The sequence below is a fragment of the Salvia hispanica genome, chromosome 1 (assembly GCF_023119035.1).
Source record: "Salvia hispanica cultivar TCC Black 2014 chromosome 1, UniMelb_Shisp_WGS_1.0, whole genome shotgun sequence".
In the NCBI taxonomy this organism is placed as follows: Eukaryota; Viridiplantae; Streptophyta; class Magnoliopsida; order Lamiales; family Lamiaceae; genus Salvia; species Salvia hispanica.
The window spans coordinates 17,261,196-17,288,316 of record NC_062965.1 but is presented as its reverse complement, the minus strand read 5'-3'; the positions used below and the strand labels follow the sequence as shown (position 1 = coordinate 17,288,316).

General features: G+C 37.4%; 3 protein-coding genes across 6 annotated transcripts; 1 reads left to right on the top strand and 2 right to left on the bottom strand.

Moving 5' to 3' along the window:
* The first annotated feature begins 277 nt into the window (after positions 1-277).
* On the top strand, positions 278-6,490 carry LOC125201084 (vacuolar sorting protein 3). Of its 4 annotated transcripts, XM_048098998.1 has the most exons (15): positions 626-717; positions 803-1,457; positions 1,767-2,042; positions 2,210-2,406; positions 2,613-2,754; positions 3,067-3,342; positions 3,427-3,499; positions 4,207-4,255; positions 4,439-4,715; positions 4,871-4,926; positions 5,086-5,154; positions 5,248-5,359; positions 5,442-5,531; positions 5,746-5,916; positions 6,000-6,490. In XM_048098998.1, exons 2-15 carry the CDS (start codon positions 1,188-1,190, stop codon positions 6,090-6,092), a joined length of 2,151 nt encoding a protein of 716 aa, XP_047954955.1. In that variant the 5' UTR covers positions 626-717; positions 803-1,187; the 3' UTR covers positions 6,093-6,490. The 4 variants fall into 4 exon arrangements, 3 of the variants coding, with proteins under 3 accessions (XP_047954954.1, XP_047954953.1, XP_047954955.1); XM_048098997.1 differs by lacking the exon at positions 6,000-6,490 and adding an exon at positions 5,633-5,658 and having other exon boundaries at positions 281-1,457; positions 5,746-5,858; XM_048098996.1 differs by having other exon boundaries at positions 289-1,457.
* Positions 6,491-9,435: 2,945 nt separating this feature from the next.
* On the bottom strand, positions 9,436-15,022 carry LOC125202406 (probable phospholipid-transporting ATPase 5). The gene is made up of 11 exons (XM_048100796.1): positions 14,461-15,022; positions 12,733-14,180; positions 12,541-12,651; positions 12,184-12,460; positions 11,996-12,084; positions 11,856-11,934; positions 11,547-11,759; positions 11,340-11,465; positions 11,163-11,261; positions 10,879-11,070; positions 9,436-10,192 (listed from the first exon to the last, which is right to left on the bottom strand). Exons 1-11 carry the CDS (start codon positions 14,869-14,871, stop codon positions 9,524-9,526), a joined length of 3,714 nt encoding a protein of 1,237 aa, XP_047956753.1. The 5' UTR covers positions 14,872-15,022; the 3' UTR covers positions 9,436-9,523.
* Positions 15,023-23,633: 8,611 nt separating this feature from the next.
* Positions 23,634-25,793, bottom strand: LOC125207506 (U-box domain-containing protein 30-like). The gene has a single exon (XM_048106881.1). The coding sequence runs from the start codon at positions 25,286-25,288 to the stop codon at positions 23,957-23,959; it is 1,332 nt and encodes a 443-aa protein (XP_047962838.1). The 5' UTR covers positions 25,289-25,793; the 3' UTR covers positions 23,634-23,956.
* Positions 25,794-27,121: the final 1,328 nt, after the last annotated feature.

The following is a 27,121-nucleotide window of genomic DNA, read 5'->3' as shown; positions in this document are numbered from 1 at the left end:
TTAATAAAAATAAAAGTACTACAGTACTTATTTTTACCAAAGCATAATTCATTTACTTTAAAACATAAAAAGAAATGTAAATCATTTGACAAGGAACAATTTACGCATAAAAAAAAGAAATATAGTTAAAGACATTTTCCGTTAAACTAACATCAATACTTCGAGATAAATAAGAATTTCTTTTTCAAAAATAAACCTTCATCTGAGAGTAGTAGTACTAGTAATTTTTTATTTACTATTCACTTAAAAACATAACAAAAAAAAGAGTAAAAGATAAAACGCATTTCCGGGAATACGACTTTACTTCAACAAGCTTCCCTACACACACGGCCGTCGGTGGCGATCAGATCAACCAAAAACCGATCTCGCGGCGGCCGAGTTCTCACCGTCGGCCGCATCAATTCCGTTTCTTCTTCTCTCAATCGCTTAATTATCGATCCGCTGAACTCCAATCTCAACCAATGGCTGTTAAACCCAAGTCCCGCACAGTTCTCGAACCCTTCGCACAATCCGCCGTCGACTCCGCCGCCTCTCCGATCAAACACGCCGCTCTCTCCAAACTCTCCGACGACCAATCTCTGATCTACATCGCCAATCTCTCCGGCGTCCTCTCACTCTACTCGCTGCGAACCTCCCCGCCGCAAATCGCCTTCGTCAGACGCCTCGCGCTGCCCGGCACCGGCGCGCTGAGCTCGATCCTCCCCCTCGTTCACATCGGTAAAGTCATTGTCCTCGTTGATGGATATTTATACCTAATTGATTCCAATTTAGCTGAAACGCCTAAGAGAATTGCTCTATTTAGAGGAGTCACTGCGATTTCTCGGAAATTTCGAAGTCGAAGCTGTAGTTCGGAATCTCTTCATAGCAATGGCGTTGCTCAAGCTGATTATGTTCATAGAAATGGCGATGGTAATGATGTGAAGAGTTTCTTCGCGGTTGGGATTGGGAAAAAATTGGTGTTAGCGGAATTGGTTTTGGGTGGCTCTTTGGTGATATTGAAGGAGATTCAAGGGGTTTTTGATGGATTTATTACGACTGTGCAGTGGATTGATGATTCTGTGTTTGTTGGTACCAAAACTGGGTATTATTTGTATAATTGTGTGAACGGGCGGTGCGAGCTGATCTTTTCACTACCAGATTCGTCTAGTTTGCCGAGATTGAAGTTGCTGGCAAAGGAGTCGAGGGTGATGTTAATGGTTGACAATGTAGGGATTGTTGTGGACCTGGTGGGGCAGCCTGTGGGAGGCAGCTTGGTGTTTAAGGAGGCTCCTGATTCGATTAAGGAGATAGGAAGTTATGTGATTGCTGCGAGGAATCTGACGTTGGAAGTGTATCACAAGAAAACGGGATTCTGTGTTCAGAGGCTTACGTTTGGGAATGGAGGCGCAGGGCCGTGCATGCTGGCGGATGAGGAGAGCGAGAATGGGAAGCTTGTTGCAGTTGCAACGAGTTTAAAGGTATCTAAAGAGCTTGAAAAATAGTGATTGAATCTTGAGTTGAATGTGTAATGCGTCACTGTGAATCATAGATTATGTACTTGCATTGTTTTTTATTATAATGTTATTCTGTTTAGAATTTAGATCAAGGCATCAGCTGCATACAGTAGATTGCTCGATCTTTTACCTAATATGTTACTGAAAAAGGTCTAAGTAATGAATTTGGAGTCAAATTTAACTGAGACTTGATTGTCGATAATTTTGTTGATCGCCTTTCTTTTCCGGACACTTATTTTGTTGTAATATGTCTCTTATTTTTTTGTATCGAAGCTGATCTGCTACTGGAAAGTTTCTGGAGAAGAGCAAATTAAAGATCTGCTCAGGAAAAAGAGCTTCAAGGAAGCCATCTCCTTGGTTGAAGAGCTAGAGAACGATGATGAGATGACAAAGGAGATGCTCTCGTTTGTCCATGCACAGGTGGGATTCCTGTTGCTATTTGATTTGCATTTCAAGGAAGCAGTAGATCACTTCTTGCTTTCAGAAAACATGCAGCCTTCTGAACTTTTTCCATTTATCATGCCAGACCCAAACCGCTGGACACTGCTGGTATGTGTAAATTCCTTTCAGTTTTGTGCTCATTGGGCAGCTTTAAGTTTTTCTTTTTGTCCTTTTTGAATGTCACACCACTATCTTAGTCTTATTCTCTAAAACTTTTGTCCATGTTATCATGTGCATCTGTTGTTACTAATGTATGTTAAATTGTTTGGATCCAGGTCCCAAGAAATCGGTATTGGGGTTTGCATCCTCCTCCAACACCTCTTGAAAATGTAATAGATGATGGATTGACAGCTATTCAAAGAGCTGTTTTTCTAAAGAAGGCAGGTGTAGAGTCTGCTGTTGATGATGAGTTTCTTCTAAATCCCCCAACAAGAGCTGATCTGTTAGAGTCTGCCATAGAGAACATGATAAGGTGTTTCTAATTTTTTTTGAGAGGAGGTGTTTCTGAATTTCAGTTGGTAGTTATTTGATGTTCACTATATTCAGCGTCGTCCGAGGGCCAGAGTTCTTTCTATGAGTGCTTGAAATATTTCGGTTTCCCTCCCAAGGCATGTTGCATGGTGCACTACTTTGTATCTGGCTAGTTTTGTTTGTCTCACTTTCACTAATGTGCTGCAGATATTTGCAAACATGTCGTGGAAGAGATCTAGCCATTTCAGTGAAGGAGGGAGTTGACACTCTTCTGATGTATCTTTACAGAGCTCGGAATTGTGTTGATGACATGGAAAGGCTTGCTTCTTCGGAGAACTGCTGTGTAGTGGTATGGATTGCCTTTTACTTCTCCCTCAATTAGCTGAGGTATCTGTTATGGACTGATTTATTATGTCCTTTTATGGTCTGTAATAATGGAAGATTGAATATGAGGTTGGTTAGCATTCAGTGCTTGACTGCTTGAGTGGCTTCTAAATTCTTATTGCTGCAAAGTTTTGTGAGTCAACTAAAAGATTTTGTAACAATTGTGTTAGAATAAGTGAATAAATCTTGCTTTGTGTTAATAATGGCACAAGTTCTATCTAAATCAAATTACCGACTTGTCTAAACAATGACCATGGGAATTCAATGGGCAGTGCAGGAGGAGCTAGAAGCACTAATGAATGAATCTGGGCATTTGCGAACACTTGCTTTCCTTTATGCTGGCAAAGGAATGAGTGCTAAGGCTGTTTCTACTTGGCGTGTGTTGGCCAGAAAATATTCGTCAGGAAGCTATCGTAATGAACAATCTGAGGAAATTGATTTACAAGATCCCACTAGAAGGTTTATCTCAAATAGGGAGACTGCAGCAATAGAGGCATCTAAGATTCTCGAGGAATCATCAGACCAGGATTTGATACTTCAGCACCTCGGATGGGTTGGTGACTAACCCTTCTGAATATTTTCAGCTTTTTGCTTGATATATCTGATTTTGTGTTGGACCTTTTGTTTCTCTTTCTAGATTGCAGATATTAGCCAGGTGCTTGCAGTTCAAATTCTGATATCAGAAAAAAGGAGCGATTTACTATCACCAGGCAAGGCTAACAGGGATATTAATAGGCGTCATGATATTCCAAGCATGTGCTATTTATTTTCTACTACTATATTTCAAGACCTGAGAAGTTTCCAGGATTAAGTTTGATGGACTATTATGTCCTTGTATCTAAAGAGAAGAGCTCCCTAGTTGGTTGCGGTAACATACTATGATATACTCCCTCCGTCCCAAGGTAGATGACCCCTTCCTTGGGCGGCACGGGAGTTTATGCATCTTTATTTTGTGTGTTGGAGAGAGTAAAGTAAGAGAGAGGGAATAAAGTAGAGATAAAAGGTGTTTCCATTTTTAGTAATGGGTCATCTTGGTTGGGACAAACTAAAAAGGAAAGTGGGTCATCTTTAATGGGACGGAGGGAGTATTAACCGAAGTTACTACTATTATTTGTTTGAATGAAAAGAACTGTGCTGGTTGCTAGTAGACTTGCACATCTCTTTTCTGCCGCGGTTTTGCTAGTTTATTCATCAGTTCCTTTAGATAAAAATTTAGTACAGTATATAAATTTTAGGCGTGTGACCTTTTTGGCTAGTTTTCTGCAATTCAAATGACTTTATGTTGAACTTTAGTAATGGTATCCCTGAATTTATCTGCAAAACTTGTGATTCTTAGTTGTAATACTTTTGCTGTTATATTATGGTGCACTAATCCTTCTTTACGTTGCTGATTTTGATACAACTTTTAACGTGACAGACGAAGTTATCGCTGCAATTGATCCCAAAAAAGTAGAAATTCTTCAAAGGTATATTAATATTTATGCTGTTTTATAATTAAATGGAAATGGTGCATTTCTTACTTTTCCTTGTATACTTCTTCCAGTTAATACAATAACATTTCTACCTAATCATTTTAAGAAATCTTAGTTTACCTCGACTTATCATGATTGCTTTGTAAACCACGAATGATTTTGCGTGTTGTGATACAGATATCTCCAGTGGTTGATTGAAGACCAAGACTCTGAGGACCTGCAGTTCCATACAACATATGCACTCTTGCTTGCAAAGTCAGCACTTGAAACTTATGATGAGGAGCTTTCAACTCAAAATGTTCTCAGTGAGATGAACGTGTCTGAAAATGGAAGGAGTTCAATTTTTGATACTCCTGTTAGGGAAAGACTCCAGATATTCTTACAGTCATCAGCCCTATATGATGCAGAAGAGGTCCTCGATATGATTGAAGAGTCAGAACTTTGGCTTGAAAAGGTTGACTAATAATTCTCGAATTCAGTATGTCTATTTTACTTGAAATAATAAGAATACATAGTAAGATGTTTTTCCATATTAACAGATGAATCTGATATTGAACATTTAACTTTACTCTCTAATACTAACTAATCTGGCTTGGTTTTCTTTGGCAGGCTATTCTTTATAGGAGGCTTGGCCAAGAAGCCCTCGTGCTTGATATTTTGGCTTTGTAAGTTTGCAACACAATCAAAAGTAGGATTGCCGTATAAGTTTCCAAGAAACTGAATAAGAGCCTACTTATTGTTGAAGTATAGTGCATGTAAAATAGGGAGATTCATGGTATATAATCAAGAGTGACAAGGTTTATATGTCCCTTTTAATTTATTAGGAAACTGGAGAACTTTGAAGCTGCTGAAAACTACTGCGCAGAGATTGGTAGACCAGATGCTTATATGCAGTCAGTTATCTTTCTCTCCTTTTATTCATTAAAATGCTGGGGATGATACTTTCTCCATGGCTTAATATTATTCTTTCTCTGCGATGCCATCAGGTTGCTCGACATATATTTGGATCCTAAGGATGGCAGAGAGCCCATGTTCAAAGCCGCTGTCCGTCTTCTCCACAATCATGGAGAAATGCTAGATCCTTTGAAAGTGCTCGAGGTATAAGTTTGCATCCCACTTTCCCATCTTCTTTTTCTGATTATGAATACGACTTATTTATGTTACTTATTTCCTGTCCCAGAGATTATCACCGGATATGCCTCTTCAGCTTGCTTCAGATACAATATTAAAAATGTTAAAAGCCCGGCAACATCATCGACTGCAAGGAAAAGTATGTTTCGTGATATGCTCTTTCTCTTTGCACTGCCATGCTTCCATATGCCCTTCTGTCAAAAAATTACTTATTATTCGGTTGTTTTGGATAATCATTAGAAATTGACATGATTCAGGCTTCGAAGGTTAGTTTGTGTAAAAAAGAAATTTGTTGATGATAGCAATGATAATCAGGCCCTTCGAGACTGCTAAATATACCACCTTTTTCGCAGATTGTTCACAAGATGTCTCATGCCTTGAATGTTGATGCGAGTTTAGCAAGACTGGAAGAGAGGTCCCGCCTTGTGCAGATTAATGATGAAAGTACTTGTGATTCTTGCCATGCTCGTCTCGGTACCAAGCTGTTTGCAATGTACCCAGACGATTCTGTTGTTTGTTACAAGGTTTGTTGATTGTTTTGTTCCTCTCTATGGTTTATGTCTGAATTTTATGCTCCATCTTGGATTGATGGACGCCTTTCTTGCAGTGCTACCGCCGTCAAGGTGAGTCCACTTCAGTCAGTGGCCGTGATTTCAAGAGAGAGATATTGCTTAAACCCGGATGGCTGGTTACTCGATGAAATGCTGAATATATAATTCTCAATTCAAGATGACACGGTACAGCTATATTAAACCTGGACAAGCGAACAGATATTAGTCAAATTCATCTTTCAATCGGAATTTTGCTGGGTTAGTTTAACTTGCTATGAGGTTAGTTGATCTGAGATAGCCGCCTCAGCTGTTTGCTTCTTACCAAGTTATAGATGTGTAATATTTGAGGAAATTTAGAGTAAAAATTTGCAGGAGAAGTAGAAATTTTTGTTGGAGACGATGTATATAATCTTGTAAACTAGCTAAATTTCTGACTCGAGTTCCAATTCTTTCCTTACTGTTGTTACGCATTGTGCTTGTGCGATTGATTTTGTAACGACAAACAAGATTCGAATCGCTGAATAACATGACATTATTTATATTTACATATCACCGATTTGAGTTTGTCTGATTACCAAAAAAAAAGAACACACAGATACGCAGTTAAAGTGGGCTCCAAACGCCACCTCCTCCCTTGGATGTGAAGGGCGTCTATGATGATGTGAAACATGTTGTAAGACGTGGTGGCGGGTGGCTGCTTGCTGATATGTTCTTCACCAAGAGGCTCATAGACTCGATCTGCTGCTATGGCTCCTGCAGTTCTTTCCAAATGAGAGTATTTTTCTCGTTCTGCAGCCAGGCGGAGTTGCTTGCAGGCGCTGCACGGGCGAGGGGTTTCTCCGGGCGACCATTTTTCTGTAACAAAATGTTTGGTGAATGGGCTCTATTTACAGTGGTGAACTACCGATTTCCTGCCACGTGGCACAGCTTTGGCGGGGAAATAGACAATGCATCTTTGGTGGGAAAATAAATACGGTATTCATTTATGATTTACCGTATTAGACTTTCCGTACAAGTGGGGTCGGATGGGTTAGATGATCGCATCTGGCTAGGAATGTCAGAGTGTCCACTGTAGATGGCCGGGCCAAGCCACAAAGTGTGGCCAGACCACAAAATCGTGGCCGGGCCACCAATGCCCATGTTTCCCACTATAGTGGACATGGTCAAGCCACCAAAAATTTTATTTTTTCCATTTTATTTATATTTTAATTAAAGACGGGTATATTTATAGAATTTGTGTAGGAAAGAGGTAAAAAAATGTGTATACTTATAGAATTTTAAAAAAATTATCAAAAAATATGGAGAGCCGCGGCTCATGGCCAATACAATAGGAGGGCCACGGCTCCCGCCCAAGAGCCGCGGCCGGGCCACGATCGTGGCGCGCCCACGTCCACCCCCTCCCGCCGCGGCTGCCCACCCCAGTCACTATAGGGAGCCGCGGCTCTCCCGTGGCCCGGCCGCGGCTCTTCTATAGTGGACACTTTCAATGTAATCCGCAACCTGTGTGCCAGCCCGCATAGCCCGCTAAATTTATAGGGTTAGGGTCGATAAAATTGCAGCCCGATTAACCCGCCACCCGTTAGGGTTTTATTATAATAATAGATAAATAAATTAGAAACTTCAAATACACTAAAAAAATATATTTAAATTTCTAAAACATGCTTTAAAATTTCGTGATGTTTATATTTTATTTTGCATAAATCTCAAATATTAGTATTTGATCATATTTATGTTTGAGTTTAAGCATATATCTCAAATTCATCATAATTAAATATTTTACATTTTTATAAATATAACTAATTTCCACCATTATTTATTGGATTGATCGCATGTTAATTTTATCGGTAGCAATCCGATTAACCCGCTGGGCTAGCCCGAAACCCGAGCTTTTAGGGTTAGGGTTAAACTTTTATAACCCGAAAAAATACTAACAAAACTCCATTTCCTTAAATCCCGTGCCTAAAAGTTTTTGCTCACTTATCTTGGGACGAAGGGAGTACTATATTACTCCCTCCATTCCATAATAATGGAAGCATTTCTTTTCAGCACAGAGATTAAGAAAAATTGTGTTAGGTAAGTTAACTAAAGGGAAAAATAAATAAGATAGAGAGATGAAGAGAGAAAAAAGTAAGAGAGAGTAAAATAGGTGTGAAAAAATGTGTTGACTTTTACTAAAAAGGGAAATGACTATATTACTATGGAAAATACTAAAATGACAAAATGACGCTATTACTATGTAACGGAGGGAGTACTAGTTAAAAACACCCCGCCAATACTTTATTACAGTGTTCCATTCTAGTTAATTCATTTAATTACTCTCTTTTAGTTATATGAATTTAATCAAATCAAATCCATGATACTATATTACTCGTATATTTTGATCTTAGAATTTACTCATTAACTATTACACAGATGAGGACGTAAATAAATAAAAAATAGTTCCCAGGTCATTTACTTATTATTATTAGCTAATAGCTACCTTTATATAGTAATTATAATTATTCATACATGTAAAATGATAAAATAATACTATAAGAGTAAAATTATATAATCACTCATAATTTCAACAAATCATTGCTATTTGATAAGAAAATAAGAAATTTAAGTTATCACGGCAAACAAAACATACTCCCTCTGTCACATTCAAGATAGTCACCTTTCCGTTTTTGTTTTTCCCAATCAAGATGATGACTTTCAATTTTGGAAATAACCCCTCTCTCCTCATTAAAATATTCAACTACATTTTTTCTCTCCACTTTATTCCACCTACGACACTTCCTAAAATCTCATGTCACTTAAGAATGTGGTCATCTTAAGTGGGACGGGGGGAGTATTAATCATAATTAAATCATAAATAAAATTTAATAGCTTTACTTTAACTAGGTGAAATTATGAGTTAATATAGTTTCATTCTTATAGTACCATTATTTTACCATTTCATGTATATGAATACTTATACTGTTAAATATAAACGTAGTTAATAATAAGTAAATGACATGAAAATTAGTCTTGTTATTTGTGTTTTTACTATTTTTTATATTTCTTACATCAATTATACATAAAGAATTCATGTTTTATAGCACTTCATTAATAACTTATTCAAAATTTATGCATAACTGATAATTTCAATTTTTTTAGCTATTTTTGCAATCTATTCATTTCTCTTGCAGCTCTGTTATGTATAGGTTTGTTTCTATAATTGTCTGACACTAAAAATATGCAATTATTGTTAGTGTAATTTGGAACCCCAAGTAAAAAAATAATGTGATCGCATTATAATAAAATTAATTTTCAATCTAAAACGCAAAACTTTCAATAATGTATAATAACATTATTAACATAATAACATAATTTTACCAACACAGCATATAAATTTAGTTATCACATCTATAAGTATATCATCAATCTTGTGTTAGTACACTTATTATCTTAGTATTAATAATTGTAATATAAAAACTGAATTAAAAATAGTTAGCATTGATATACTTTATATGTAAAAATTAATTACATTTTCTCATATAATCGCCTTGTTGTAGTTACATTGAATCAAACCAATCTACCAACACAAAAGAAATGTTCATCACTGCCTACTATTAGTAACAGACAAAATGAAGCTCTTCCTCTTCTTCTGCAACTGCTCCTTCAAATGCCTAATCTTCGCCTCCACCCTCGCCGAATATCCGACCTGCGTCTCCCTCTTCGACCTCTCCTGCTCCCTCTCCCACACCACCGAGTCCCCCACGGCGTCCCTCTCCGTCCGCTCCATCTCCCTTATCACATCCTCATCCGCCGGATAAAACGACCGCCGCACCGCCAGGTGCACGAAATACGGCATCAGGGCCGCCGCCACCACCAGCGGCGTCGCGAGCCAGTACACCGGCGCGGCGCCTATCTGGTCCGTGAAGACCTTATACGCAGCAGCATCGGAGTAGGCGGAGCTGTAGAGGGAGAGGAAGGCGTACCAAGAGAGGATGCTGCCCCAAGTCAAGAAGTGGCTGATCCAGGTGAAGTGGGAGGTGATGAGGGCGATCTGGCAGTTGACGGCCCAGATGGCGCAGGTGTAGGTGGCGGCACCAAGGTGGGTGGCATCCGCGGGGGAGCCACGGCGGTCGAGGGCGGAGGGGGAGAGGATGGAGATGGGGAGGGTGAAGAGGATGAGGGAGGTGAGGATGGCGTTGGAGATCCACCCAAGGATTCGTTTCCAGCTGAAGCATGTGTTTTGCTGGCCGTGTTTGTAAAGGGCGGGAAACTGCATAACGGTTGGTTCAGTTAAAAACTTTCAGTCGAAAAAATCATGAAATTTAGATTTATTTGCGATTATTCAAACTATTTTGAATGAAATTATACTACTATTGATATGACACTCGAAAAATATATGTATACTGGTCATTATGATAGCCTAAAAATGTATATATGGAGGGTATCAAGATTATAAAAAAACAATATTGTATTGTTTGAATAAATATATCAATATTATAATTATACGAAGATAAATCAATTCTTCCCGCCATTAGAAAATTGTGAAAAAATTCAAATTTCATGGATTTCCTGATTAATTTTCAAAATTGCAGGACTTGCTAGATTGATACTTCCTCCGTCCATAAGATAGTCTCATTTGGTGGACGATATGAAGTTTAAAGAGATAATATGGGTAAAATATGATAGAAAAAAGAAGATAATATGGGTAAAATAGAAGAAAAAGTCATTATAAATGAAAATGAGGCTAATTTTGGTGGATGGACAAAAATATAAACATTAAATTTGTAAATGGATGCAGCACTTAGCTTAGTTAGACCGGTTTGGTTTTCGACCTAACTTATTCGATTATCAACCAAAAACCGAATTGGTTAGTTCGCTTCGATCTTTTTGAACCGTTCAATTAGATTCGGCCTTAATCGGAGTAAAAAGGACATTGATTCGAAGTCGAATTTTTACCTTGATGCAGACATCGGACGAGACGTCTTGCTCTAGGACGCCGAGGGCGACGACGGGCAACGAGGTTAGGAGCACGTTGAACATCACCATGTACCAATCGTCGTAAAACTCTTGCCCCGAGAAGCCGGTGAAAACGTTGTAGTAGAACAGCGTCAGCCCAAACGCCACATTTTTGTACACAAAGTAAAGAATCTGCAAAACAATCATAAAAATCAGGTTTCTGTCACATTTTTATTTAAGCATGAAATAAAAATTGAATATTTTGTAACAAATTAAATTATCACCATCTTAGAAATCCTTCTATAACACCATTGGCCGTGGATGATCAACAATCTCTCCAAAAATCGAAATTCAGGCAATGAGAAATCACTTGCCATCACTGCCTGCAAGCATATGCAAAAACATCATAAAAACACACACAAACACACAATAATATGGCAAAAAACTAACTGAAAAAACACCTGCATTCCTTCCATCCCACTTATCCCAACTCCAATATCAGCTTCCTGAATCATGCCAACGTCGTTGGCTCCATCTCCGATGGCCAAGATCGTCTTTCCCGAGTACTCCTTCACCCTCCTCGTGATCTGAAAAAAATGACGTTCAATGAGCTAAACAGCACCCATTAGGCCAAGAAAAGATCAAGAGAAACACGACCCTCTCCCTACCGATGCCTTCTGCTTGGGGGAGACGCGGCAGCATATGACGACGTCGCAGTTCATAGCAACCGACAAGAACTTTTCAGACAGATTGGTGTTCAGACACAGCTCCAGAGCCTTTCCATCCACCACAAGAGCAAAAGGGGATTTTTCTCCTATGTCTTCTTCAATAAACAATTGGTTGAATCTTTGCAATTGGATCATAATTTCTTCCTTTGCATCCTGAAAAACTAAAAACAAAGAGTCTTTCATCCCAAATTCAAGCATTTTTATCATCCAAGAATGATGAAGATTGGATTTTTTGAGTGTAAGACCGACCTTCGCCTTCATCCGCACCTCGTTGCTCGTGGAGAGATGGAGCTGCTCCATGTCGTGGCGGAGCAAACTGCAGGCGAATCTGCAAAAACAGGCGGATCAATAGGGATTTTCGACGAAAAAGACAATGAAGAAGGTCTCACCCTATATTCACTGCTGTCTCCTTCTTGTCACCAGTTAGTAACCAAATCTTCAGCCCTGCTTGTGCTAGCTTATCTATGCATTCAGGAACCTGTGACCAACCAAAATCGAAAAATCGAAAATAGAAAAACACATCATACTTCGAAATCGAATAATAAATAACTAACAGAATCTCAAGATTGACACACACCCCTCTCTGGAGCTTATCTTCAACTGCCACAGCACCTAGCAGGATGAGATCCCTCTCTATCATATCGGATGCACTCTCGAGCAGCTCGTCTCGCTCCGGGCCTACAGCGGCCTTTGCCTTGGCAAACACCCCGCTCCACTTCTCGTACTCAGAGGCACCTACTCTTCTGTAGGAGAACACCATTGTCCGGAGCCCATCTTCTGCATAGTTCGACAGGTGCATCACCGTTGCTTGCTGGTACGTCCTCCCGCCGTCGCTCAGCCTATCAAAGATAACCCTACACACACACACCAAATCATTACACAACACACACAAAATTGAACCAAAATCCCTCTCTCTGATAACAAAAGAACATACTCATCAGCCCCTTTGCAGAAAAGGAAGATTTCACCATCTTCATTCCTCACTATCACAGACATTCTCTTCCTTGAGCTATTGAACTCCAACAAATTTAAAAGCTTATATTCCCTACACACAAATTGACACTTTGTTACGCACAAAAACACACACATAAACACAAACCAAAGCAGCATTGCATCACACACACACCTCATCACCTCCACCCCTGACATAGGATCAACCTCCTCAACAACCATAGCAGACTGAGTCCTCTGACAAAACCTAAACCCGAACTCCCTGGCTGCAACAAGAAACGCGACCTCCTCAGGCGACTCAGCCTCGTACCCCGCCTCCCCCTCAACCGGAATCCCAGTATGGCAAAGAGCCATCACCCTAAAAAACATCACCATCTCCCCCACATTAGACCTGTAAATCCACATCTTATCCATCAACCTCCCATCCCTAAAGTTAAACCCCTTAACCCCCCTCTCCTTCTCCGAAACCGACACCCTCGAATCCCTCCCTTTCCCTCCACCACCACCACCTCCGCCACTCAAACCTTCCTTCTCCGTGCTCCCATCCGCAGTAAACAGATCAAACATCTCAACACTCCTCGCGGTCGAATCAGAGGCGCCGTCCAAACTAAACCTATGCCTCTCCACATCAATGTTCATCCTCCTAGAAGCAGCTAAATCAACCTCAGTCACCTCACCACCAAAAGAAATCCCCTCAATCGAACACTTCCTAAACTCCATCTGATTACACGTCAGCGTCCCCGTCTTATCCGATAAGATCATCTCCACCTGCCCGAGCTCCTCGTTCAGATTAGACGTCCTCGCCTCCACAGCCTTCCCCGTCGCCTCATCATACATCGCTAAATCATTGTTGATCATCATCGCCTGCAGCACCTTCACCACCTCAATCGACACATACAGAGAGATCGGAATCAAGTAGCCGTAAAGCATCAACGCCTTCACAAACTGCAGAAAACCGCTCAACACCGCCCGATCCGGATCAAACAGCTCATCATCGCCGCCGTGGAGCCGCAGATACCACCTCTCCACATCCGATCTCATCGTGAAAACCGCAGATCCGACCGCCGTCACCAGAGATATAAAAACCATCACTCCGAAGAGGAGATAAATCACGCGATCCATCGTCCTCTCCACTCTGCTCCGCTTCGACGGCGATCTCGTCGAATTCCTCACCGCCTTCGTGTCTCCGCCGCTGAAAATCACCGCTCCGTACGCGAATTCCGTGTTCCTGAGCTTCGAATCGCGCAGCAAAATCTGCGCCGTAGTTAACGAATGCGTCTCCTCGTTCAAAATCAGATTACCTACGAATGTGTAGAGGCTCGGATTCGGATCCTCGCAGCGAATCGTAGCTCTGAAATCGCGAAACGAGGCTTCCTCGTCTAGAGAGAGAGTCGATTCCAAGCTCCGTTTCGCTTTGAGATTTGTTTCTCCGTCGAGATTCATCGTCTCCACGTAACAAAGTCCATCCTCGTAGCTCGAACTGAGGAGAAGAAGATCGCTGGGGAAATACTCGTTTTTGGAGACCTTCACCACATCTCCAACCCCCAAATTCTCCCATGATTTCTGCACAAACAATCCTTCTCCGGCGTGAACCAACACCTTCCTCGAATTCACTTTCCTATCCTGCAATTCGAGAGAATCGAGTTCAGTGTTCTCGACTATCGGTAGAGTGGTTAATGCCTAAGCGAGTAACGAACACGAAAAATAGTTGCAACGAGCTAAAATTGAATTTTCCGAAAATCAGAACGAACAGGTCGAAAGTTGAATTTTTTGGTTAGGACTTTGGCCCCGTGCCGAATTTGCCACGAAGCCAAAGTCCTAAAGTTACCACTCTAATATTTTGGTTGGAGGTTCTGAAAGTGACATCAGCAGCTAAAGTCTCGGATTCGAGTCCACTGATTACCTGTAAGAATCTGTGCCAGTCTTCGACGGCCTCTTTGACCATGCTAATCCCGATGACGAACACGAGCGGGGCCACCACGCTGACGCGGTTGAACGCGGCCAGCGGCGTGAGCGAGAGGATCGCCGCGAGAAGGAAGTACAAGTTCGCGACCCTCCGGAACTGCTCGAACAACGCGATTGGGACGAACGTCGCGACGTTGTACTTCGTCGTCGACACGTAGTTGCTGGAGTACTTGTAAGGCTTGCTCCTGTGCAGCCGGGACTCATTGCAGAACACGACGCGCGAGAACCCCGGCTGCCCGAGAAGCCGATCGGCCACGGGCGCGGACGACTGATCGTCCGCGCCCGGCCGGAGGCACGAGAACGTGTAGAGCTTGCTCCATTTAAGCTTATGCTTCTTCTTCTCCTTCATCCCTCTCTTTCACTACTACTCTCTCTCTTCACCATTCATCTATTAATAAAAACTAGATTCGTTGATGTTGATGATGATGACACTTCCTTGTACAATCAATCGTGACAGAGCTTCGAAGATAACAATGATGTTAGAAGAGGGAAAAGAAGGAAACAAAAAAACTACCAAAAATAATTATTCTTAATCCAAAACTTTGTTCATATATGCTTGTCTGTCATTCTTGATTTAATCACATAATTATTTTTTTAATTCAAGGGATTTTCTTGGATCAATCAGGCTGGCCTGCATGCATAAATAATAGTGAAAAAAAGCACTAAAAACCAAGTGACATGAATCTCTACGAAAAGGCATTGACAAATCCGAAAACCCATAGTTTTTTAAAGTGGTAATTACTAATTAGATTAAAATAATTAGTGTTACATGTGATAGAGTGATAGCTAGTTGATTCTCTATTTGACTTGTTGGATTTGATTAATTGCTCATCTTCTTGTTCCACTATGTAATCCGGCATAAAACTAGCCACATTTTATGGTTGCTTAATTTTTAAACAAAGTAAGCAAATTTCATTTTGTTTTCCTTAAGTGAAAGAACCAAGATTTTACAATAGATGAAATACTCACTTTGGTCCCGTCTCATATTTGACCAATATGAATTTTAGTAAATTATTTAACTTTATTAGTAAAAATAAGCAAAAAAGGTTAGTGAAATACGAAAGGTTAGTGAAATATGAAATTTACTGCTAAAAAGTTTAAATAAAAGTGGAATGGGAGACATTTATTTTAGTATTTTATCAGATTATTCATAAACGTATTACTTACTTTTTAATAGCTTAAATTATAAGAGAATGGTAAAAAAAAAGTTAATGATATGTGAGTTTAGATTTTAACTTTTTATGTATTGAATTTACAGTGAAATATGAGTAAATTCATTAATAGAATATAAGATTTATTTATTATAAAAAAATTAAAAAAATATCGGATAAAATAAAATGATACAATATATTGATGAACGATTAAAATGAATTTTACAAACGGCCAGCAGATTTTGTAGTGTGGATTTCGAGATTATGTGTTATACAAGAAATGAAGTTACGTCGTAGATAGGCTAGATTAAATTTTTAATTGAAACGGCTAGAATCTAGGAATTAATTAATAAAGCTGATTCGTACAGTCTGAAATTGGGTGTTAGTTTTTTTGCAAATGTCCAATAAAAATAAAAATATTATGGGGAAAGAGGATCATGATTAATGCAACAGTTCATCACTAATTTCAATTCTTAATTAAGACTTCCTAGAAACATACAGTATATTTTTGTATCCTTGTGACTTAGTACTAGTTACTACACCCTAGTGGTATCTATATAGTCCGGCTCTATAGTTTTTGATATTTTAAAATGTTGAAATTATATAAAAGTAAAAAATAAAGATGAATTATCGATGTGAGTCTTCTAATTTTAATACTAATAGTACTTTTTTGAATTGTACTATCCGTACAAGCAATAATAATATAGTAATGGGACGTAATCAATTGCTAACTAATTACCAATCTTAAATTGAGACTAATTTTCAACCATTAGATTAGAAGATCTTATGGTTAATATGATGCTAAGTATAATATATTTTAAATTTAAATAATTATTAATTAAATTAAAAGGGTATTAATGTCAAATTCTATATATAGTAATTATAACTAACTACTTTCTCTCTCCTCAAAATCATCTCAAATCTTTAAATTTACGTAACTCTCTCAATTTAAATTATTTTTTTGCAAAAAATATATCAAATTAAAGATAATTTAATAAGGATTCCAACGAGATATCAATTGCATATGTTCCGACGATGTTCGGGTGATGAAATTTGATAAATTATATTTCAATTTTCGTACATGTTGATAAGCAGCTATTTTCAACAAATGCAACAAAAAATCTCAATATATTGTAGGCAAAATCTCAATATTATGCATGTCCAATCTCAATAAAAATGTGTTGATATTCCAATGTCATATTGTTGATATTTGTAATACACAATGTTGATATAAAAAAACACTCACGAAAATTATCATATGATAACATAATGACGATATACCCTTTTGTTGATATTTTGTCTACTATTTATTGAGATTTTGTGAGCTTTAATCTCATCCACTCATTTTAAAATCCAAGGGTGGAGATTTAGTCTTGATATTGGATTAGAGTGCTAAAAGCATTAGAATATGACCCATATAGTAATATAGCTTATTTGATTTGAAAGATTATAAGATTTATGAATAATGGGACTATATGATTAAATATTTATATATTTGGTTTATTAAATGAAATTTTATAATTTAATCTTAAATGAATAATGATGTGATAATAAGTTATAGTCGTTCTTTTAATTAAAATAATTTTTTAATTTAATCTTAAATAATTAATTATATAATAATGAGTAAGCAATAGAATGACACCATAGGATATAATTAAATAGAATCACTTACTAAGAACTAAATTTGAGTCACAAAATACTCAAAGAATGAGCTAAGATGCAAAATTAATTCTCTCAAAATTCATTTAACAAATAACATTCTATTTTTTGGAATAATTTATATGCCAACTATATTGGCGTTTTGTTATTGTTAGATGGCTCAATGCTAATGCTCGAGCTCATTGTCTAGGTCTCCTACAACATGACCCGGATCAAATTCCTAATATAAATTTGAAATGTGGTCATTGGTGATCAAACCAAACAACAGACATCAACATTTTAAACCACTTTTACGTCTTTAACGATATGTTAGATGGTAGGACATCCACTACAAACTTCACGGCCAATGAACCTTGGAGAGAAAAGGGCCACACCCTCACGAACGACATCCATCTGAGGTGTCCGACTTTCGTCAAGACCTTTCCTCATCAATCAGGGCTCGTTTCAGTTACATATGTTTTAATTTCAGTTGCGTGATTTTAGTTACTTAATAGAATTTTAGTTTTTTATTCGTAAATTAATTTAATCGAAAATACTTCAATAGATATAGTAATAAATATGAAAATTGGATAAATAACGCAGTGTCCACATAATTTCATAATATCATAGATATAGTAATATTTTGAATTTGTCACAACCAATACAAACGACCTGTTGCGGCCCGAGCAAATATCAAATATAACCCGAGCTCATTGTTCCGGTCCACAACATGTCCCGGTTCAAACAAACTGGGCTCAATTTCGCACTTGCACTTATCCAGTTCTTCTCTAGCATCATCGATCTGATCCGAAATTATTCGATAATCATCGGAATCTAAGCTCCTCCGCGCCATTTTTAGGTTGCGGTCTACTTCAATGTAATTCTTCGAGCACAAACGATACTTCTCTTTCCACTTCACATCGTTCGTGTCTTTGTACCACTTGTAGAGCTCGTCGCTGAATGCCTCTGCCTTTTGCATCGCCACACTAATCGTGCAATCGGCGATGCTTACACTGTCGGATTCAGAGCAGTGATCTCTCAATTGTTGAACGACGTCGTTTGAGGTCTTCGATTTTATTCGATATCGGGCGCTAGAAATTGGAATGGTAATGGCGAGGATGAGAGCGATGAGTATCGTTTTATGTAAATAAGAAGCCATGTTTTTTTATTATAGGTTATGTTACATTTCTTTATGATTTTGTTGATGAAATGTTTCTTGAATTTAATTTGTTTATAACGTTATATAGTTGTAACTTGTGTCATTAGTGTTTGCTTACGTTAAGTATTTTATATAGTTATGATGTTAGATTATTAATGCCATGTCTTTATAAATTGATCACTTTAATTTTAATGCGCTTTTGCCAAGTTGTCAATATTTAATCTCCCTCCATTGTCTTTTTGGGATGTTTCAAAACTTAAAATTATCATACGAATTTTTTTAGTAAAATAAACATATTAAATCTTTATAAAGAATATATAATAAAATGGGTAAACAAAATGAAAACACCGTAGTATCAATAGTTTTGAACTTTTGATGTTTAATATTTTTTGTTTTTTATTCACACATTATAAACTCGAGTTACTTAGATATATATCCATTTCTTTTCGGTTATAAATTAAGAGGTTTTCTTTCACGGTTTTATTATGAATAATGTAGTATGGCCATCTATTATTTCGTAACCATAAAATATTATGGATGAAACTTTCCCATAAAAAAAAAAAAACAAATCATCGTATCAACATAAATAAGACACAAATATATACTTTTTGAAGGTTTCTAGACACAAATATATACTTTAAATTAAAAATAACTTACTATATACCTACTTACGTACCAAAGTATTAATAAATCCAAATTGCAAGTATCTAAAAATAATTTGTTAGTGATATTGTCCTATTTTAAGAAGTAAATTACTATACTACCTGTTGACGCTATCAAAATATTCACTGGATAAATTTTTGTTATTATAATAGTATTTATTAAACTAACTATTTACTTCTTCTCTATCATTCCCTATATAAAACCGAAATTTAAAAATTATCCAAGTAAATATATCATCATTATTATCTTATTATTACAAAAACCGAAATTGCAAAATTATTAGAGGAAATCAAACCCAAATTACAAAAAATATTTACTACTATATTATTATTATTATTAGTTATTTTAATATTTCAACTATCGTATCTATCTAATTAAACAGGTATCTTAATATACTTAGCTCTGTGTCTAGATCATATAGTCGTGTCACAATTATGTCAACGTGAAAGTGAAACATATAGAATCGTACGAATTTAAAAGGAAAATTTTCTCAATAATGATACAAGCAAGAATATTTTCATATTATTACTTCAGCAATAATTTATCCAACTTAAATTCATATTTCCACAAAATCAAAACTATTGTTATTTGAAATTCACCGGAAACTAGTCTAAACGGGTTGCTGCAGCCCGAACAATGTCCAAATAAATCTGAATCTCATTATTCCGGTTCTCAACATGACCGGGGTCAAACGAACCCGACCCGAACACTCTCCCGCACTTTTTCAATTCCTTTTGAGCATTGTTAACCCGATCCGCAGTTCTCCTATAGTCATCGGAATCAAAATCCCTTTGTGCATCCTCGAGGTACGCGCTCACTTCTTCGTAATTCTTGGAGCACGAGCCATATTTCTTTCTTATTTTATTGTCGCTGGTATCTTTGTACCACTGGTTGAGCTGGTCTCCAAACACATTGGATTTCTCTAGTGCTAGATTAATTACATCGGAAACCGCGTCTAATTTGTTAGAGTTTTTGAATAGGTGCGGGTTCGCCTTGATGATGCTCAAGCACGCGTCGGCTCGGTTGTTTTGAGAGCAGATGTCTCGGAGGAATTGTTCTGCGTTGCCGCCTCGTCTCCATCCTCCTCTTCTTCTCCATTCTGCTCTATTGTAGGCAATTGAATTTGGGATTGTGATGGTGAGAATGAGAGTGATGAGGATTAGTTTTTGTGAATAAGGAGCCATTTTACTAGTAGTGTGGGAATTTATTGTTGGTGATGAATATTTGTTGAAATATAAATTTGTTATATATAGTACTTGGTGTCATTAATTCTTTGCATAGGTAAGTTTCAACTTCAAATTGTGAAGTGTGGGAGATTAATTACATACTTTTAATAAATGAGTTATGTTAATGGGTATTAATTACATGCGTTTAATAAGGGAGTTATTTAAGTGTTAGTTAATTTGAGCTTTTGTCAATTTCTTTTTCTTATTTACTACAACTATTAGTTTCTAAGATCTTTAACACTACGCTTCTTTCAAAACATTGCACACGATTATGAAATAATTGACAAATTATTATTATTATTATTATTATTATTATTATTATTATTATTATTATTATTATTATTATTATTATTATTATTATTATTATTATTATTATTATGTATATAAAGGGGAAAATACTTGTTACATATTATTTATTTTGTTTAGCTATTAATTTATTGTATTATGCCCTAATTAGCCGTTTATTTTTTGAGATCTAGACAGATAAAAATAATAAAACAATTCACTGGCAATCTATTCATTACTATTACTTTATTCCATAATTGGCGAAGTTAATTCCATATTTTGTTATTAAAAATATTATTTTAATTGTGATCCAAATCATTATAATTGTAAACGTCCGTTGCAGCTCAAGTCATGTCCATGTAAACCCCGAGCTCATTGTTTTGACCTAAGCAACACGATAAGAAAATCTAATACAAACACACACAAAATTAATGAGTTTGGATCGAATCTAATGTCCTTATCGGGTTGGCCTGCTAGAAATCTGATATTTTCAAGTTGCCCTAGATTTGGATAGCCCATTAATATATAATATTATTATTTTAATTATTTTTATTCTTTTAAAAAATTTGTTTATACTTTAGTGATATACTCCCTCCATCCCAAGGAAGATGACCCCTTCCTTGGGCGGCACGGGATTTTATGCAGTTAATTTTTGTGTATTAAGAGGAGAGAGTAAAGTAAGAGTGGGGGAATAAAGTAAAGATAAAGGTGTTTCCATTTTAAGTAATGGGTCATCTTGGTTGGGACAAACCAAAAAGGAAAGTGAGTCATCTTCAATGGGACGGAGGGAGTATATGTTAAGATGACAACCCTGTTTAAAGTGACAACGTACCACCAATCTCGTATTGCCATGTGGCATGTTTTCCAGCAATATTAGAGGCATATCCAACAATACTCATTTAGTATGCGTTTACTGATTGCATGATAGTAGTAGGTGGATTGCTGTGTAGATTATTGAGTATTGTTGTATACGCATAGAATGTTTCAGTTGCAGTATATACATAGACATATTGCCTTTTTATACATTTATTTTGTTGTATAGCCTATACAGCAATACTCATTACTCTACACAACGATCCACGTAGTACTATCAAGCAATCTGTGGAAATCCATCTAAAACGCTTACTATGATATTGTTGGATAAGCCCCTAATATTGCTGGATAGCGTGCCACGTGGCAGCACGAGGTTGGTTGTACATTGTCACTCTAACTATGATGGCACCCTAATGTTCCCCTACTTTAGGGTATTGTCTAGCTTTGTTATTTAAAAATTAGGTTTAAAATGAGGTGTTATTTTAGTTTAATAATGTTCAATTATTTATTTCTTCTGTTATACACTAAATAAAACTGAAACAACAAAAATATTATACTCCATTACCTTTCATAAAATTCAAGCAATCATGCTTATGCTTTAATAGTCTCGATCGATCACACCATGTCCTATCACTATTATGTCAAGTTTTAAAACAAATATTCTACTATCAATATTTTCATATATTATTACTTCCACAATAATTTAATTAATCTCATAAAACTCCATATTATTTCATATTTCCATCTGATTAACTAGTCCAAGCGGGTAGTGGCAGCCCGAACAATGTCCAAATAAATCCCAATCTCATTGTTCCGGTTCTCAACATGACCGGGGTCAATCGAACCGGGCCCGAACACCCGCTTGCACCGGTCCAACTCATCCCTAGCCTCGTCAACCCGGTCCGCCACGCTCCGCAAGTCATCCGACCCGAAGTCCCTCTTGGCATCCTCAATGTGGGCCCTGACGTCATCATAGTTTTCGGCGCACGAGCCATACCTCTCTCTGATGGTGTTGTCGTTCGTATCCTCGTACCACTTGTTGAGCTGCTCCCCAAAAGCATTAATTTTCTCTAGTGCCAAATCAATCACATCGGAGACCGCGTCAGCGCTGTTTGAGTTGTCAAATAGGCGCGGGTCCCCCTTTATGAGGCTCAGACACGCGTCGGCTTTTTCGTGATTGGAGCAAATGTCTCTGAGGAATTGCTCCGCGTTTTTGTCGTCGCCGCGGCTAGGTGATCTTCTCCCCCATCTTCTTCTATGGGCGGTTGAGATTGGGATTGTGATGGTGAGGATGAGGGTGATGAGGATAAGTTTTTTGGAGTAGGAAGCCATTTTTAGGTATTAGTGTGGAGTTGTTTGATGAGATTGATTTGTTTTATATAGTAGTTTGTGTCATTAATTGGGAGTAATTAATTGATGCCTTTGCAAGGGTAAGTTTCATCTTCAAAATTGAATTTTTGGGTGTTATTTGATTTGGATTAATTACATGCGTTTAATAAGGGAGTTATATTGAGTGTTACTCAAATTCAAGTAACTGAATGTTACTAATAATTTAAAATTTTAACATACTACTCCTATTCCTCCGTCTTCAAAAAGTATGAATTTGAGTATGACACTGATTTTAATGCATTATTGATAAAGTAAGAGAAAGATAGATAGAAAAAATTTTAAAGTATTGTTAGTGGAGAATGAGTCCCATTCATTAGAGAGAAGAGAGTTTCCAAAATTGGAATGTTCACTCTTTGGGGACGGACAAAAACGGAAATAGTGCATACTTTTCAGAGATGGAGAAAGTATTATTATACTCTATTTGTCCACGAAAAATAGACAAATTTTATTTTATCATTTTGAACCGTCCACAAAAATAAATTAAGTTCAAAAAGAAAAGTTTTCAATCAATACTAAACTTATACATCATTCTGTGGATCCACAATCCACTAACACTCATTTCACTACCTTTTACTTTTCTTATATCTCTATTACTTTACCAATTATACATTAAAACTTGTGTCATTCAAAATCTTGTCTATTTACATACTAAAATATCTCTAAAATTTACAAAATTATTGGGGATCATGGGGCCCAGCCCATCATGTACCTTTGCCTATGATTACATACTTACTGTGAGATCTCACTGTATTTTTTTTTTCTAATTCTTCAATTTGTATCAATCAACAATCAAACCAACTCAAGATTCAATAATAATTGAAAAATATAAAAATTGGAGCCCAAACGCCCCTTTTTCTCTACATTTTACACTCTAGTTCACATCAACAAAAAAACAAAAAAAAAACTTATACAAAATCTGCAGAAGTAATTTGGAGGGCCTTCAAACATCAAACATTCAAGAAATGTGGAGACTCACAAATATCTTTACAATGACACTTTCTCTAGTGCCTTATTGCAACGCACGAGCACGAGCCGCATTGGCCAAGGCGCGTGCGTGCGTTTACGTACAACATGGATCTCCACATTCGTCGAACCACCTCGATCAACAGCTCATCTCATTGTCCTAGTTAGCTTGCACTTGGAGATGAATGTCGTGTCCGAGTAATTGAGGCTGCAGAGCTTCAAAAGCTCGGACGCACGCTGCTTGAGCGCAGGGCTGCAGCCGCTCTGGATGACGAGGAGGAGCTTCGCCGCAAGGCCGGCCTCCACTGCAACGGGTGAGCATTCCTCGGGTGAAACCTTGCATACACACCACAAGATCGACAAGGCGTGTTCTGTGCAATTCTCGGACACTCTCATCAACAGCTTCACGACATTTGGTATAGTCCCCGAGCAATCCTTAAGAGCTTGTCGACCTTCTGGCACGGACGACAGGGCGTCTAAAACGAAAAGGGCCAGCTCTACGGACTCCGGATTCAAGGCCGGTATCAGCTCCACCAACTGAGGTATAGCCCCGATGCTGACTGTCAAGACTCGGGCTTTTTCACTAGTGCAAACGAGCTTGAGTAGGCGAAGACCGGGGAAACGATGCCTCTTATCCCTCACCAGCCTCATCAATGCAGCTAACAAGCTATGGCTCGAGACGATTTGCGCCCTAAAATCGCTCTCCTCCATCAACGTCTCGATCAACCTAACACAATTCACTTTAGTCTCAACAGACCCTTCATTCAACAAATCAACAATGGATGACATCTTTGCCGGCTGCATCAACTCCCTCTTCGTCTCACAATCCAAGTCCAAATTCACAAGAATCGAAACAACCTCACACCCCACACCATAAGAGGTGAACGGGCCAAGAAATGAGAATAACAGAGCCACACCCCCTTCCTCCACAACCGCCTTCCTACCTAAACAATGCCTCACCACAACTCCCCTCAGCTCTTTAAGAGCCAGGATTCTCGATTGCCCCTTCACCGTTTTAAGGCTACCAAGAAGCTCGGACGCCCTCCCATAAGCGTCCTCGGATCTCTTCCTCATTTGGACATATTTTTGAGAGAACCACATATGGATCAAATGGAGGAGAGTCTTGTTCGATGTGAGTGTGTCGTCCCACAACTCCTGCATCGTCGTGGGGCACGTGTAATGCCCCAAGCTAAACCATTTGAGGATGTTTGATTGCTCGTAGGTTTGGCCCGTGCAGAGTGTCACAGGGTCTTTCATTGGCTCAAGGGAGATGGGGCAAATGAAAACAGATGGAACTTCAACCATATTCAGCTCTTCAATCATTTTCTTGAGATCCAACTTCTCCCCTCCCACATAGTTACAATTCCCAGCTACAATTCCACTAAAAATCCCATCTTTAACCTCTCTATCTACATCCAATATGCACCCATCTAATCTCACCTCAATTCCAAGAATCCCATCTTCCTTAAACATAGGCATTCTTACCAAAAACCTTATTATGCTAAAAAAACTACTCAATTATCAACCAACATGTAATAAAACCTAGAATTTCAAGCATATATAAAGCACACATGTGTATGAATGAAAAGGGGGTAATGAAAGAATGAAAAGGCTCTACATCAACAACTGTTGGGAAGGGGACATCTTTATTTGGGGGTTTCTCTCTCTACTTTATCCATTTCCCCCTTTTACTGGTCAAAAGACTCATCACCATCATCATTCAACACTCATACTTCAACACACTTCCCAAAAATCAATCTTTCTATCTTTTTCAATCAAGCCCAAAATAGAGATGAACTCAACAGAGAAGAAAATGGGAGCAAACAAATCAAAATAGACAGAGATGCATAAAGGGTAAAAAAGACTGGATTTTTATCAAAATGCAACAGAAAATCAAGAAAATAAGTGAGTCACAGATGACAAAAACCTGTGACAAATAATGATTCAAAGGCAATCCAGGCAAAGGGACAGATAACTAGATAGATAGAAAGTGAGGATAGAGAAAGCAAATCTGGTCCAGCTTAGGCTATATTACATTTCTCTTTTTCTTCCTTTCTTTCTGGGCCCAGAATCCAGATCCACTTCTATTAAATAAACTTGAATTACCAAAAAAAAATACTAGCATATTTTTTTGGGAAATGTTGAGAAGTTCATAAAATGAATTTTGAGGATAATAGTATTTATTTAAATCAAGATTTTCGATCATTCCAGTAAGTAAAACAAAATTAAAGCAAAGTATTAAATTAATTTTTATAATTACCTTCGTTCCAATAAATATGAAAAATTTGTTTTTCGTATCGAAATTATATATAGTGTTGTTTTATGAGTTAACAAAGAGGGAGGAAAGTAAGAAAGAGAAAAAAGTAAGAATAATGTTATTTTAATTTTAAAATAATTTAATTGGATAATTTAAAAAGAAAAATATTTTATTTTTAATGGAAAAGAGAGAATATTTTTTTATAATTAATTTTCGACCGTCACCAATCACCATAAAACCCATTGTGAAAAATTAACACTATTCTCTTAAGTGAAAATGAGTTTTTTTTTCACCAATTTAAAATCATGGACAATAATTAAATCACCTCCAACCTAATAAAGTAGTACTCCCACCGTCCGGTACTAGGAGTTCCGATTGAGTTGGTTGTGGGTTTTAAAAAATATTTGACTGTGTAATAATTGGAGTGTGTGATAATGGAATGTAGGACCATTTGTATTATTATTTGCTTTAATCTTTGGATGTGTTTTTACTTGTGTTTTTTAGTGTTTTATTTTATAATATTTTTATTTCACTTTCTATGAAATGTCTAACCGGAATTCCTAATGTCGGACGGATGAAAATAGTCAACATAATCAACCGGGACTCCTAGTGCCGGACGAAGGGAGTACCACTATTGTTTTTCTCCTTTAATAAGAAATAAAAAATATGAGTCGATTATAAGAATGTAGAAGAGAAACCTAACACATCTCAAAATTTTAGTTCAAAGAAAAACTTTAATAAATGCAATGAAAATCTGTAATTACGGATCATAAAAGTTTTGGGCCTTGAAATATATTGCTTTTGTTACAGTTGAACATTTTCAATTAGCATAATACTAATGGCCCAAGCAGACCATAGAACTAATAAACCCAAACAATCCCTATGTATTTTACTTCCTCCGTTCGAAAATAATCTTTTGTATCAAAATTTTCCTCTATAAATGATTTTAAATTTTAGATATTTTTTTCTTAGTTTTAGAATAATTTATAATTTTCAAATTTTCATAGTTTTCTTCAATAATAGTTGGAAAGAAGCCTTTCATCTCGATCAACTAT